The sequence below is a fragment of the Pteropus vampyrus genome, unplaced genomic scaffold (assembly GCF_000151845.1).
Source record: "Pteropus vampyrus isolate Shadow unplaced genomic scaffold, Pvam_2.0 Scaffold1, whole genome shotgun sequence".
NCBI classification, from domain to species: domain Eukaryota; kingdom Metazoa; phylum Chordata; class Mammalia; order Chiroptera; family Pteropodidae; genus Pteropus; species Pteropus vampyrus.
Window position 1 is genome coordinate 12,274,482 of NW_011888782.1, and position 13,807 is coordinate 12,288,288.

Consider the following 13,807-nt stretch of genomic DNA (forward strand, 5'->3'; position numbering starts at 1 on the left):
AGTAAGTTTCAGATGTACAATCCAACAGTAAGGCATATATATATTGCACTGTGTGTTCACAGCCTATAGTTAGATTTCTTTCTGTCACCACATACTTGATTTTAAAATGGCATACTATAGATTTGACTAGGCTCTCTCCTAATTCTTAAGGAGGTTGTGTGTAAGATGTCATATGTCACATTTTGGTCTGTGACAGTTCTTATTTAAGCCTATTGTCCCTGTACAATTGTTACCAGCACTGCTTTTCACTGTCAGAGTGACTTTATTATTTGTTTGTTTGTTTGTTTGTTTGTTTGTTAAAACTTACCCAGATAATCTGTGGACCCCCTCACTATGAGGGACATGGTAACTGTCCTGTTCTACCACATTTGCCATTCTATTCCTGCTTTAGCATGCATCTCTAGTGTACATCATCCTTAGATGATGATTTAACTTTCTATGGTTTGGTAAGTCTTTCACAGAGCAATGATTTCATCTTATGCCTAAAGCAAAAGAGGAACGTATATGCATCATTAATGAAATTTCAAAGATATTGTCCATTACGTTGCATGGCAGCTCTTTCGCATGACCTTTTAAAAATTCTGAAAATTTGAAAAAGTTTCTCTCCGCTAATAACTAATCATCTTTCATCATGTTAAATAATAGCCATTTTGTAATTTGACGTTCTTGTCTTCTTCCCTTGGCTTCCAGAAAACTTGGCACTAAGTCAGGTATCTAGTCACAGCAAAAGTCCTTAACTGGTGTAATAGGGAGTCAGATACAACTGATTTTGAGTTCTATTCTCTGCCTATTACTGTGTTAGTTTTCTATGGCTGCTGTAACAAATTACCACAAACTTCGTAGTTTGAAATAACATACCTGTATTATCTTATAGTTCCGGAGGCCAGAAGATTGAAGTCGGTTTCACTGGACCAAAATCAGTTTGTCAGCTGGGCCAATTTCCTCCTGAGGCTCTAGGGGGAAATCTATTCTTTGCTGCTTCCAGCTTCTGGTGACTGCCAGCATTTCTTGACTTGTGGCCACAACACTCCAATCTCTACTTTAGTAGTCATATTGATTCTATTTCTCCTGTGTCAATTCTCCCTCTGCCTCCTTCTTATAAAGGTATTTGTAATTACCCAGATAATCCAGGATTATTTCTTCATCTCTAGGATCCCTAAGCATACCTGAAAAGTCCTTTTTTCCCCATACAATGTAACATTGCAAGACCTAGCAATTTTGGAGCAGGGAGTGTTTCTGCCTATTACAATCTACTCTCTGGTCCCCAAAGACTCACATCCATCCCCCACGCAAAATATATTAATCATATCCCAACATCCCCTGAAGTCTCAGCCTCTTACAGCAACAACTCAAAATTTAAAATCTCATCTAAATATAGTCAGCTCAAAAGTCCCAAATATTATCATCTAAATCATCTAAGGCAGATATGGGGATACTCTAGGTATGATTCATCCTTGGGGAAAATTCCTCTTCATCTTCAAAGTAAAACATTTGGTCTAGTGCTTTACAAATAGTAGATGCACAAGAAATTTTAGCCATCATCAGAATTATTTCCTTTAGTGCAATAAGTGGAGGGTCACACTCCGTAGACCCCACATTGTCCTAGAAGAAAGAAGATAAGGTCTAAGATGATGATGATGACGATGCTATCAATAATAGTAGTAATAGAAGGGACAGTAATAGTAACTTTTACTGAGGCTTTATCATGTAACAGAAGCTTTTCTAAGTGTTTTATATGTTTTCTCAATTAATTCTTATGAAATCTCTTTGGGGTAGAAACTCATTGCCCCCTTGTTCAACTGAGAAAACTGTGGGATAGAAATGTTACATAATTAGTAAACCATAATTAGTAAGCCATGATCTCCATGCAGCCCAGTCACAAACAAGTCCACCCTGAATAAGTACCCTAGATCAAAGTGCAATTCCTTTTTCTAGTTTTGGCATGCATGAAAAGTAATTTTTAAAAATTGATGCTCATTTTACCTTGGGTTTCCATTTTGTGTTGTTATGAGGATATAAGCCACACTCAGTGTTCCTGAAACTCTTTTGATTCACCAGGAAGGAATTTCTTCTCTTTTTTGTTTTGTTTACTTTTTTGTTTTGTTTACTTTTAAGCATAGAATCTCCTTTCCTCCAAAATTTTCATTTTAAAAACTTGAATCTTTCAGAGAAATTGAAAAATTGATACAGTGAACACTTTCATATCCATCACTTTGATTTACCAATTGTTAAACTTTTGCCACTTTTGTTTCTCTCTTTTCACATATAAATGTAGTTTTGTTTTTGCTGGACAATTTTGAAAGTTGCAGTTGTCATGATGCTTTACCTCAAAATACTTAAGCATGTACCTGTTAAGAACAAGGATACTCTCCTTCCTACCGATATCATGATAAAGCCCAAGAAATTTAAATTTGATACAATAGTATTTGTTTGTATTAAAATTTTTACCCAGTTGTTTCAATAGTGCCCTTTTCTAGCATTTTTTTTAAATCTGCAAGTCCTTAACCTACATTGCCTTTAGTTGTCACATATTTTTCCTTTAATCTAGAACAGCTCTGCAGCCTGTTTTTGTTTGTTTTTTGTTTGTTTGTTTGTTTGTTTCCCTTCAATGACCCTTTGAAGAGCCCTGATCAGTCACCCTGTAAAATGTCTCAAGCTCTAGATTGGTCCTTTCCTATTGATCCTTTCCTATTGATGAGATTCAAGTTAAATATATTTTGGCATGAATATTGCATAGGTGATGCGAGAATTATTTCCTAATCGATTACGCTTAAGAAAAAGAAATTCGAGGCTCTGGAATAAGAATGATCTGATACTTTAGGAAAACCGCTAAACACCGAAACCCATAATAGAGCTCAATCTTTGAATGGTCATTGACAGTTTCTGAAGCATGTTTCACATATATTTATTTTATTTTATCCTCATGATGAGGTCAATGAGATGAATATTATTGATCATAGTCTTAGGGCAATAAAGGCATTGACGTGATTTGCTAAATTCCTGGAATTCATTCCTCAAAGCTGGGGTTTGAATCCAGTTTCTAGACCTTGGTTTTGGATCTCAATCTTATACTTCTCCCACCCAGTCAATGGTTAGGGTTAAGTAGGATTAATGTTTTAAAAACGGTGGCAGTCACTTACTCTACTCAGAAATGCAACTGAATTCAGCATAAGTTAATGCTTTCTAAAAGCAGCTTTCAAATTGCCTCTGGACCCTGGCCGAGTCTTTAGGAGCCTGCATTTAAGTAGATTATGTGTTAAGAGTTTGCAGAGCTCTCACTGTTGTAAATGCTGTAGACACTTGCTGGGAAATAATAATAGAGAAGCAGAAAGAAACTGAGATGGATGGGTTCCCACTCAGTCTTCCTATAAACTTGCAGCATACTGAATAATAAATACAGATGTTAGCAAAGACACGGTCTTATCTTTATTCTATGTTTTGTACCCACAAATGGTGGGTCTAAAAAAAAGTGATTTTTCTTTGTTGCTTTGTTTTTCCAGTGAGTTCATGGGTGGGAAGAATTTTTAAATCCACCCTGGAGAACTGTGGGCATTAGATCATGTAGGAAGGAGGCAATGTGTTCATAAGAGTTATTTTTTTTCCCCAATAAATTGAGGGTTTGCTTAAAGATTTGTTTTATAAAATAGGTTTCAAAAGAGGAAAATCTGTGCCTGAAACTGACTGAGATCTGGAACAAATGTATTTCATGTCATTTTGTTAAAAGTTTTGGCCTCTACGAGATTCTCATAGGAACGGGAGTTTTTCCTCCCTTTGTTGACTTTCTCAAACTTTGTAGGAAGCTGTCAACAGAGGGCTGGCTTGGCATTTGAAACTCGGCACTTGCATTTAAAGACTTCATATGAAAAAGTGGACAGTAAAAGAGTTACATGTACCAAGGAGAATTGACTGGGATTTATTCTGCAGAACACTTGGGATCCAGGTTCTGTTCTGCTAATAAGCTGTGTGACTTTGAACAGTGCTCGTTGAGTGAGTTGCCCTACCATACCAAAGTAGGACTCATGATGCCCATCATGGGTGTCTGACAGTTTAGTGAGAGTGTATCCACGAACTTGCCCCACAAGCATCTAATGTATTTCGCAATGCAAGGCAAATATGTGATATTAGGGTGTTTAGTTTCGAAGCATACTGAAGGCTTTCTCCCTTCCTCCTCTTCTCCCGGCAGTCTTGCTTTTCAGTGTGGAGAAATACTCCATGGTAAAATCCATGCTGGTCCTTTCTCCTCATCTTAGTGGAGTCAGTTGGAAAGGAGAAAAAAAATTACTATAGTTTAGCTCTAAAGAGGTATATAGTACCACATTCGACCACACAAGATCTGAAGCCAGAGGACTTGTGTTAAGACCTTGCCTCTGTCAGTGAGTAGCTATGACAGTGGACAGGTTATATAACCTCTGTGTGACTCAATTTGCTCATCTGTAGAAGATTGTAATTGCTACCTTTCAGAGCTGTTGTGAGGATTGTGTAAGATGGTGTATGTGTATCCAGAAGAAAATGCAACTTAACTTTTTGCCTCCATCATTTCTTTAACCTCTATTCTGTGTGCGTGATCATCCTCCTCTAGTCCCTGAATGAAAACATCAGTTGGCCCCATAATTTTGCACTTATTAGTAGGTAATAGATTATCCTATCATTACTTTGTCACAGACTCAATTAATTTAAACCCAAGGACAAATTAAATATGATAATTTAAATGTCTAGTTCAAGAGGTTAACCGATACTTGAATTTCACTCAATGTTCAATTATTCTTCCCTCCTCTTTGTTCCAGGTTCAAAGGGAAGGGAAAAGGAATATGGTAGGTGGATTGATTTCATCTCTCTTCCCCTCCACCCCAGCCCCTCCCAAGCCATTGATATAACTGAATTTTAGCTGCTTTGCTCAGAGGCTCACTGGGAGATAGAATAGGGCAAGCTTGGTGCTTCTCTCCCAGGGCTCTTTCATACCCCTAGGCTCTTTCATACCTCCCACCCCCACCCATTGGTCTCCCTTGACTCTGTAAGTGGATATGTTCCAGATGGTTACTTACCCAAATTCTAAGCATCTACCCTTTGGTTTCTTGTTGCTGGGTTTCCTCTGCCCTACCAAGGAATCCTATGGAACAGTGAGACAGGATGCAAGATATTCTCCACTGGAGATCTCCCCAGGTGGCCATTTCGGACCCATAGGCAATAGTTTCCCATCCCTTGACTGAAAAACTCTGGGAGTACAGGCTCATGCCAACATCACCTAACTCCACCACCATATGATGGGTTGACCTGGTTCTTGTCTTAGGGCATTCTGCCATCCAACCCCTCAGGTCCAGGGGTTATGTAATAACTCCTCTTCTTGGAGAGGTGACAGAATAGGTATCTTTTGACACCTTTTACTCTCAAAGTGGGCAAAAAGATGTTGGACTCACAGAACATGTGTCAACCAAACTTCACATGGCAACTTGACACCTCCCTTAGGAATTCTATATTTATTTAACCAGGGACCTAATCAGAACTCCAATTTTACCATATTGTTAGAGGAGTTCTTCACTTAATAAATACTTGGCATGTAATAAATGCCAAATAAATAACTATTTTGTGATGAAAATGAGAATGAATCCTAATTCATTTCAGTAAGTATTAAATTCTTATCATGGGCACTGTGAGAATAAAAAATGGGTAAGATACTGACCCTACCCTCTGAAAGCTCATGGTCTGGTAGGAAAGATAAACAGATGTTCTTATTTGAAGAGAAAATGGTAAATAATATAGTAGAGGTTAGAGTAGTAGAGAGTAGAGAAAGGAGAGTTTGGAGATTTGGGGAGTTCTCTGCCTTAAACAATTATGGATCTGTGAGGAGATTATACTCTTTTTAAATATAAAAATCTTTGATTTCCTCCTGTATCTGTCTGCTTTATCAGTTTATACCCTTAACTAAGTGACCATAACTGCTGTTAGTAATGGGCCACCTAAATGACTCATGGACCAGATCGTCATAGATTTGAAACCAGGAAAGCTATTCCAAGCTGCAGAGGTCTTCAGTTGGGATGGTTTCTGACAAATCTTGTATTTGCAGGATGAAGTACTGTTCATCATCAGCTTTCTAATCATTGCTCTATGTTTATTGAGCTCAGGTGTCTGTGTGCGAGTAAGGAAGTGTGATGGGAGCTACAGTTGGAAAAAGAGGATTATTATAAAGAACAGAAGGGTCATTAAAGCTCTTGAGCAGGAAGAAAGATTAGAATGTCACTTTAACCTGAAATTGAGAGAATGGGAGCAGGGAAGGACTGCGTACAGGCAATCAAGACGGAGGTTTTTTTCTTTCTTTCAGAACAATAGGATTGAGGTTTGAACAGGAAAGAGGCATTAGGAATGTAGAGCATAGGAGAGGTAGAATGGAGAATAAAAATGAAAACTGTTTTAAAGAATCAGGAGGGAAGAACAGGTGGCTTATGGTGCAGAAGGAAGGTAACTGGGTGGGATGATGGGTGAAAATGATTTTACTTTTAGGTATGCTCAGTTTGAGGCTCTGGTGGAATCTTCTGGTGATAGGCAGTTGTGAATAGAAATGTAGAACTAAAATTCATGGCTGGCCTTAGTGCTAACAATGTGAATTAAGGAGTCGTATCTATGAACGTGTTCTCAAAGAACAGCAGTAGAGAAAATTACCTATAAAGTTCATTCACCTGAATTATTCAGGTCCCAACTCTCCCTAATTTTTTGGTCAGGAATAACACACATTAATGGCTTATGCAACCTGCACTTAGAGTATATACCAAAAAATCAGTATATAATTTCTATAAGAGGTTATAAAGCTAATTTTGGAAACATCGCATTTAAAATAACACAGACTCAAACATTAGACTTCGTGGAAATTAACAAATACTACCCAAATGAGAATGAGCAAAGGCCTTTTATCCCCCAAGCTTTTTATAGAGAGGGAGTTAGCCACATCCTTCGAATTTAGCAAAGACTCAAACATGAGCAGGAGGGTGTAAAAGCTTTAGACTGGGAAAAATGAAAGGCTTCAGATATGCCCTGATTGGAGGCTCTTTGGCATATAAAAGCTGGTGGCAGGCTAATTAGAACCAGAGTATCTTCTGTGATTTGTTAGGGGAGCAGATTTGGCTTTCCCTGGTAAGTCCTAAGTTGGAAAAAAAGGACAAAAATCAGGGAAGCTGGCAGTTATTGATCAAGACCCAGCTGATTAGGGCCAATTGCTGCAGAGGTTAGAGTTTGGCTTCCTGGGCTGGGTGCTGCAGGTTGTGAATTAGAGTTCTATTTTTTCCAGATGGCCTCATCATTGTGTATTCAGTCTCTCATGGTAAAATACGTTCAGCTTTTAAAAATTCATTATCTTCTCATTTGCTTGACTTTCTTGGCCACCACTGTCCAATTCTCATATGCTCAAAAGTCACTTTCTGAGATATATATTTGAATTGGTTTTCCAGCTAATCCCCAGTCCTTTTGTACTAAATATTTTAAATCTTTATTGTCAAACGATAACGAATACCATAAGAAGTTAAAACCATACAGAAATGTGTAAAATGAAAGGACAATTCCTCTTCTCTTCGTGCCAGCTCCTGAGTTCCACTCCTCAGAGTTAATCGCTATTAGTGGTTACTTATACATCCTTGTGGAAATGGTCTATGCATATGTAAACATATAAATTATATATCTATAGTTGCATATTTGTATAAATTTTTAAAAATTTTACACGATTTGGGATTATACTCTAAGAACCCTATTTTTCAAGCTACTTTTTCTGGTCATCTTTGGACATCTTTAGTACGAGTCAGTCTATCTTATTCTTAAATTTAAAGTTTTTGTTAGATAATTCCTAAATCAGCTATGGAAAAAAATGGCCCAGTTTATCCCCTCATCAAGTGTTTGAGAGTATTTTGTTTTTCACATTTTCATTGACATTAGATATTTTTCCTGATTTAAAATAAGAGGATAGGTACTTTAACTTGAATTTATCTTACCGTCAGTGAGATTAAGAACATTTTCATATGATTTATTGGTCATTTGTATACTCTATTTTTCTGTCCATCTTTCCATTGAATCCATTTCCAACTTCTTGTATGTTAAAGAAGTTAGCCCTTTATTTTATCATCTGTCTTTTCACTTTGTATATGGTCTTACTTTTTGCCGTACAGAAATTTGAATGTTAAGTACTTAAATTTATGAAGTTTGGCATTAATTTGAAATTTTTTGTCCTGAATTGAAAGGCCTTCCTGTTTTGCTATTTTTTTGTTTGTTTTTGTGTCAAATTCTTCTGTTTCCTAACAGAGTTGCATAGAATATAATTGGAAGAAACTGGTGTGTCTGGTATTTCTTTCTGAATTAATACACTTAGTTATCTCAGAGAAGTTAATGAAAGCTTTTGGGTTAGAAGCTTTGAGTGTCTCTGAGTATCCCCTAATGGTGAGAAGAAAGAAACTGGAAGCAAGACAGAGATATTAATCAGCCCCTGTCTTCTCAGGCAGTCTTATAAGTGCACTTTTTTTTTTTCTTCTGGAAACAATATTTGGTGGTTGCCACCCTATCCTGGCATTAATTGCTATAGCTCAGAAACATTGGTGACAGGAAAATGTAAGCAAGACATGGGTTTAGGGATAAAATAGCCCTCCTTGGGGCACATCTCATACTTGGATACTACCCTAAAAATATTATAGCTTCCTGATTGCCCCAGATGTATTCGAAGGGAATGATGGGATAAGGATAGAATGGTCTAATGAGTTGAGAATTGCAGAAGGGCAGTTAGGAAGTAGAGAAGATGCCGTTTGATTTGGTATGTTCTTTTGGTAGGTCTTTTTCCTTATCAAAAGGACAGCCAGTGACTGCTGCTGCTATTGCTATAGGCTACCACCAGTGGAACATCAGGTCTTCTTTATGTCCTACCCACACATTCTGAAGTTAGAAAGTTAAGTAGGCACTCTTTTCTTTTCCCCAGCAGCATGGCTTGTATGATAGTTTGGGTTTGTGGGTAGACCTGACCAGAAGCAAAGCAGGAGAGAATTTTAGGTTTCCAGCTTCCTCTTTAGCTCTGTAATTTGCTGGGTGATAACAAATATCAGAAAAATTCTCCCTTTTTAACTTTGAAGCACATCTTTCCATGTCTTCCTTTTCCAAGAACCACTGTTGACCTAGTGAGTAATTTAGGCAATGTTAAGATGGTAATCTCTTTGGAAAACAGTAATTCAGCACAATAGAGAGGAGAGGCTGCTCTGCCATCCTCCCTGCTGCAGATGACCTTGACTTGGTATCTTTGGCCTTACTGTCTGCTTCCTGGACAACTAAGGGCTCACTCTCTACATCCTGTATCTCTTTATCACTTTGTCCTGGCTGGGAGTAGAGGCTCTAGAGGCTGAGTCATAGCAGCAGCGATCTAGCCAATCCTAGGAGCTTTTATTCCTCTTTTGTCAAACATCATAGAGAGAAAATGAAATATTTAGAGTCCAACCTCTTTGAATGCAAAGGATACTCTGTATTTGTACTCCTAATAAGCATTCCATCTAGAATATAGGAGGGCCATTTGGGGCACAAAGGATTCCATTTCAAGAGAGATTTCACTCTGATGTTGAGAACTCAAGATACGTCCTAACCACTTCTTGTCTGTGACCATGACCATTGGATCGATTATTCTAGAGAAACTACAATTGAGTTTCTTAAATTTAGAAGCTTACTACAGAGAGTGCCATTCTTCCTTCCATTAGCCAGGAGCCTAAACTCAGGATTTTTCCAAAACAATCATGTTGACACATAAAACCAGTAGACGTTTGATGAGCCAATATTTATTTTAAAATTAATAAAAGTAATTACCATAGAGAAGAAAAAGCACAGCTAGATTCTTCAATACTTTCTTGCCTTATTCATATAATAGATATTTAGCCCTTACATGTCAAATACTGTGCTAGGAGTTGGGAATGTATCTGGGATAATAATAGTAACTATACCTAGCAAATATTAAGCTCTTAACTCCCTATTAGGCATTGTGCTAAATGGCTCACATAGATTGGATTATCTCATATAATTCTCAAGACAACCTTGTAATCAAGTTGATTTGTAATCTCTAAACAAAGATAAGAGAAATGAGTTTTAGAGAAGTTAAATAATTTGTCCAGCAGCATACTGCTAATAAAGATTAAATCTTGGCTACAAACCCAGTGTACTCCCCACTTTTTAATTGTTTACTGCTGTTTCTACATGAGGCAAACAAGCCCCTGCCCCCATGGAGCTTATAGGCTAAATGAGAGAATATTTTTCTTCAGATAGACTCTTAATTTGTCTCTGGAGAGATGTGGAATGTCCTCCAGCGAAAGCTTCCCACCTTCCAGCAGGATTTAGGATGGCCACACATACTCAGTGGATGGAAGTCTCTTGATAACATGGGCACCTTTTATTTTCTCTAATCACATTCATTTCTCCCATCTCCTGTGTCCTTCTCATGTCCTCTTCTTTGCATCCTTTGCCTTGTCCTTCTGCCCTCTTTCTTCGTTGAGTGTCCTCCCCTCCACACTGGTTAATTTTTTCTTTCTCTCCCATCTAGACAATTACTAGATTCCCTAAATACCATGCCATGCACTTTTGAGGGAAAAAAATGGAAGGGAGGGAAATTTTCACTGGAAATGAAATGAGCTATTGATGGATGTCTTAGTAAGCCTAGGGGGTCTTTCTTCAGCATTCTCTGGCATGTAAGGGACTCGAGATTCCAAAAGCACATTCACTCCATTCTGCTGTTGCTAATCTCATTTTTTCTATGATTAACAACCCAGTTCATTATGTTTTCAGCTCACATTAATCTTCTCTTCTGTGAGTTTGGTAACATTTGGAGTCATTTCCCTCTGTATTTATCCATCTGGGATCTTTAGAAAAGATAAGTTTGCAGAAAGTCATTTGTTGCTCATGCAGAAAGACATTTGTTGCTCATTGCTGTAAAACGAATGAATGTTTCTCCAGTCTTAAGAGAGAATCCTCTGAGGTTAGCCATGCAGTCCCTCCACAACGCAGAGAGCCCCCTCCATGTACTTCCAAGGGGTCCTCCATTTGGGACTGAGCTGCAACATAACAGCATCAGAAATTACAAGCAATGCTCCCTGGATCCTGACTGTCCTCATATAGCAGATGGAATTGGGAGAGAGCTGTGGGGGTAGCAGAAAGAGTTGCAAGATTAATGAGTCAGAACAAAGTCGTTGGCTTGAGTCCTGTCTCTACCACCTACACGCTATTTGACCTTGGGCAAGTCACCTAATCTCTCCAAGATCCACTCACCTCCTCTGCAAATCGGCCCCAAAGATGCATGTCCTCTCTTTTCTATGTGAGAGAGTAGTTCTGAGGGTTAATTTATGTTTTCATTTCTGTTTTTGAGTAAGCTCATAACTTTTGCTCATATTACTTAAATTTTACAATTTCTGAGGCTCCTTCCAACATTAATTTTATATATATATGTATGCGTGTATATGTACATATACACACATATATATGTATATATGATTAGAAAGAAAAAATAGGTTATTGGGGAAGACTTAGAAACTAGTATTTCTTATTTCTCATCTTATATTTTAAAAAATGCTTGGAGGTATGTGTCACATTTGAAGATCTATTGGGGAGGATAATTGTCATTTAGAAAACAGAATCCTTTGGAAATTCAGTTAAGGGCATCTTCCCAGGTATAATGTAATCTCAAGAGGTCACATGGGAGGCAACTCTTTTGGAAATTCTGGGCTATCAGTCCCTAGCAACGTTTTGTTGTGAAGGCTGGAATACATTCATTCATTTTTTAATTCAAGTAAAATGTTTCTCTAAAGGAAATATTCCCAATTGGAAATTCATTCAAAAGCCATGACGGATATTGCTATCTATGGTCATTACCTGTGAAATTTTAGTGTTATTTCTCATTGCTGCCCAAGTGCAGGGTTAAATTGCATTAATGCATCTGTTATTGTAAGAAAAGAAAAAGGTGAAATTGAATTTTATTGCCGTAGAATTTAGAATGTGTTCAGGATGCGGAGAAGAAACAGGAGACATGAGAGAAATCTGAACTGTTTGCTCTAATTCTGTACAACTGAAACAAGGCAATATAATTCGGAAATGTTGTCATTTATTGACAGTTTTCTACCCTAGCACCTGGGACTTGAACGGGAGACTCCCATTACACAGGTAACTCCCAGTGGTATTGGTGGAAATTACCTGCATAGCCAACTCTACTGCCTACACAGGATGCCAGACGCCTAAGGGCACTTTTAATTGCAATGTGCCTCCCTTTGCAACAGAGCTAATTGCACCTGCTTCCCTTTCTTTTAGGTACCCAAGCAAGGACAGAAACAATAAAGAGACACGTGTATTAGTTGCAGCCTTCTGAACCACGCAAGAAGGGAAACAACGGTGTGGACAGGGCTGGAACCGTTGCTACGCTTGCTTGTTGGAGTAAATGAGGAATGGGTTTGTGATTATGCTGACATTCCAGCATGAATCTGGTAGACCTGTGGTTAACCCGTTCCCTCTCCATGTGTCTCCTCCTACAAAGTTTTGTTCTTATGATACTGTGCTTTCATTCTGCCAGTATGTGTCCCAAGGGCTGTCTTTGTTCTTCCTCTGGGGGTTTAAATGTCACCTGCAGCAATGCAAATCTTAAGGAAATACCTAGAGATCTTCCTCCTGAAACAGTCTTATTGTATCTGGACTCCAATCAGATCACATCTATCCCCAATGAGATTTTTAAGGACCTCCATCAACTGAGAGTTCTCAACCTGTCCAAAAATGGCATTGAGTTTATCGATGAGCACGCCTTCAAAGGAGTAGCTGAAACTTTGCAGACTCTGGACTTGTCTGACAACCGGATTCAGAGCGTGCACAAAAATGCCTTTAATAATCTGAAGGCCAGGGCCAGAATCGCCAACAACCCCTGGCACTGCGACTGTACTCTCCAGCAAGTTCTGAGGAGCATGGCGTCCAATCACGAGACAGCCCACAATGTGATCTGTAAGACTTCCGTATTGGATGAACACGCCGGAAGACCATTCCTCAATGCTGCCAATGATGCTGACCTTTGTAACCTCCCTAAAAAAACTACCGATTATGCCATGCTAGTCACCATGTTTGGCTGGTTCACCATGGTGATCTCATATGTGGTATATTATGTGAGGCAAAATCAGGAGGATGCCCGGAGACACCTTGAATACTTGAAATCCCTGCCAAGCAGGCAAAAGAAAGCAGACGAAGCCGATGACATTAGCACTGTGGTATAGTGTCCAAACTAACGGGCATTGAGAAAGAAATTTGTTTGCAATTGCAGTAGAATAAGTGGTTTACTTCTCCCATTTGTTGTAAACATTTAAAACTTTGTATCTCATTTTCTTTTGAATTATGCCACTGTTTAACTTTTAACAGACAGGACAACATAAAAAATAATTTTAGTTTAGGTGAGCCACCCTTTAATTATACCCCCGGTGGTATATTCCTAAGTAAGCTACTATCTGAATATTAGTTAGCTCCATCTCACTATTTAATAATGAAATTTATTTTTTTAATTTAAAACCAAATAAAAGCTTAACTTTGAACCATGGAAAACTGAGTGACTTATTGGGCAAGAGAACAGTATAGTCATTCCATTGCTTTAAAGTGAAACAGACAACCCTTGTTATCCTAAAGAACTATCATAATGAAAGATATGTTATTAAGCCCCACTGTACACTGGGGAGCCACAGCCAAATTATCAACCAGATAAAGTATCTGTCACACTTTAGAATACTGAGCCTTAGCAAACCCAGGTATCATCCTGCAGAGGAGGCTTAATAAGTTGGGATGCCTCTAGGTGTTT

General features: G+C 38.3%; 1 protein-coding gene across 4 annotated transcripts in view; it reads left to right on the forward strand.

The window, feature by feature from the left end:
* The window catches only part of LRRC3B (leucine rich repeat containing 3B), an 81,864-nt gene extending 68,307 nt beyond the window's left edge, over positions 1 to 13,557 (forward strand). For all 4 annotated transcript variants that reach the window (XM_011358962.1, XM_023529552.1, XM_023529801.1 and 1 more), the window contains exon 2: positions 12,292 to 13,557. In XM_011358962.1, coding sequence (XP_011357264.1) covers positions 12,456 to 13,235 — 780 coding nt within the window. In that variant the 5' untranslated portion in view covers positions 12,292 to 12,455 and the 3' untranslated portion in view covers positions 13,236 to 13,557. The remainder of the gene's footprint in view (positions 1 to 12,291) is intronic.
* Positions 13,558 to 13,807: the final 250 nt, after the last annotated feature.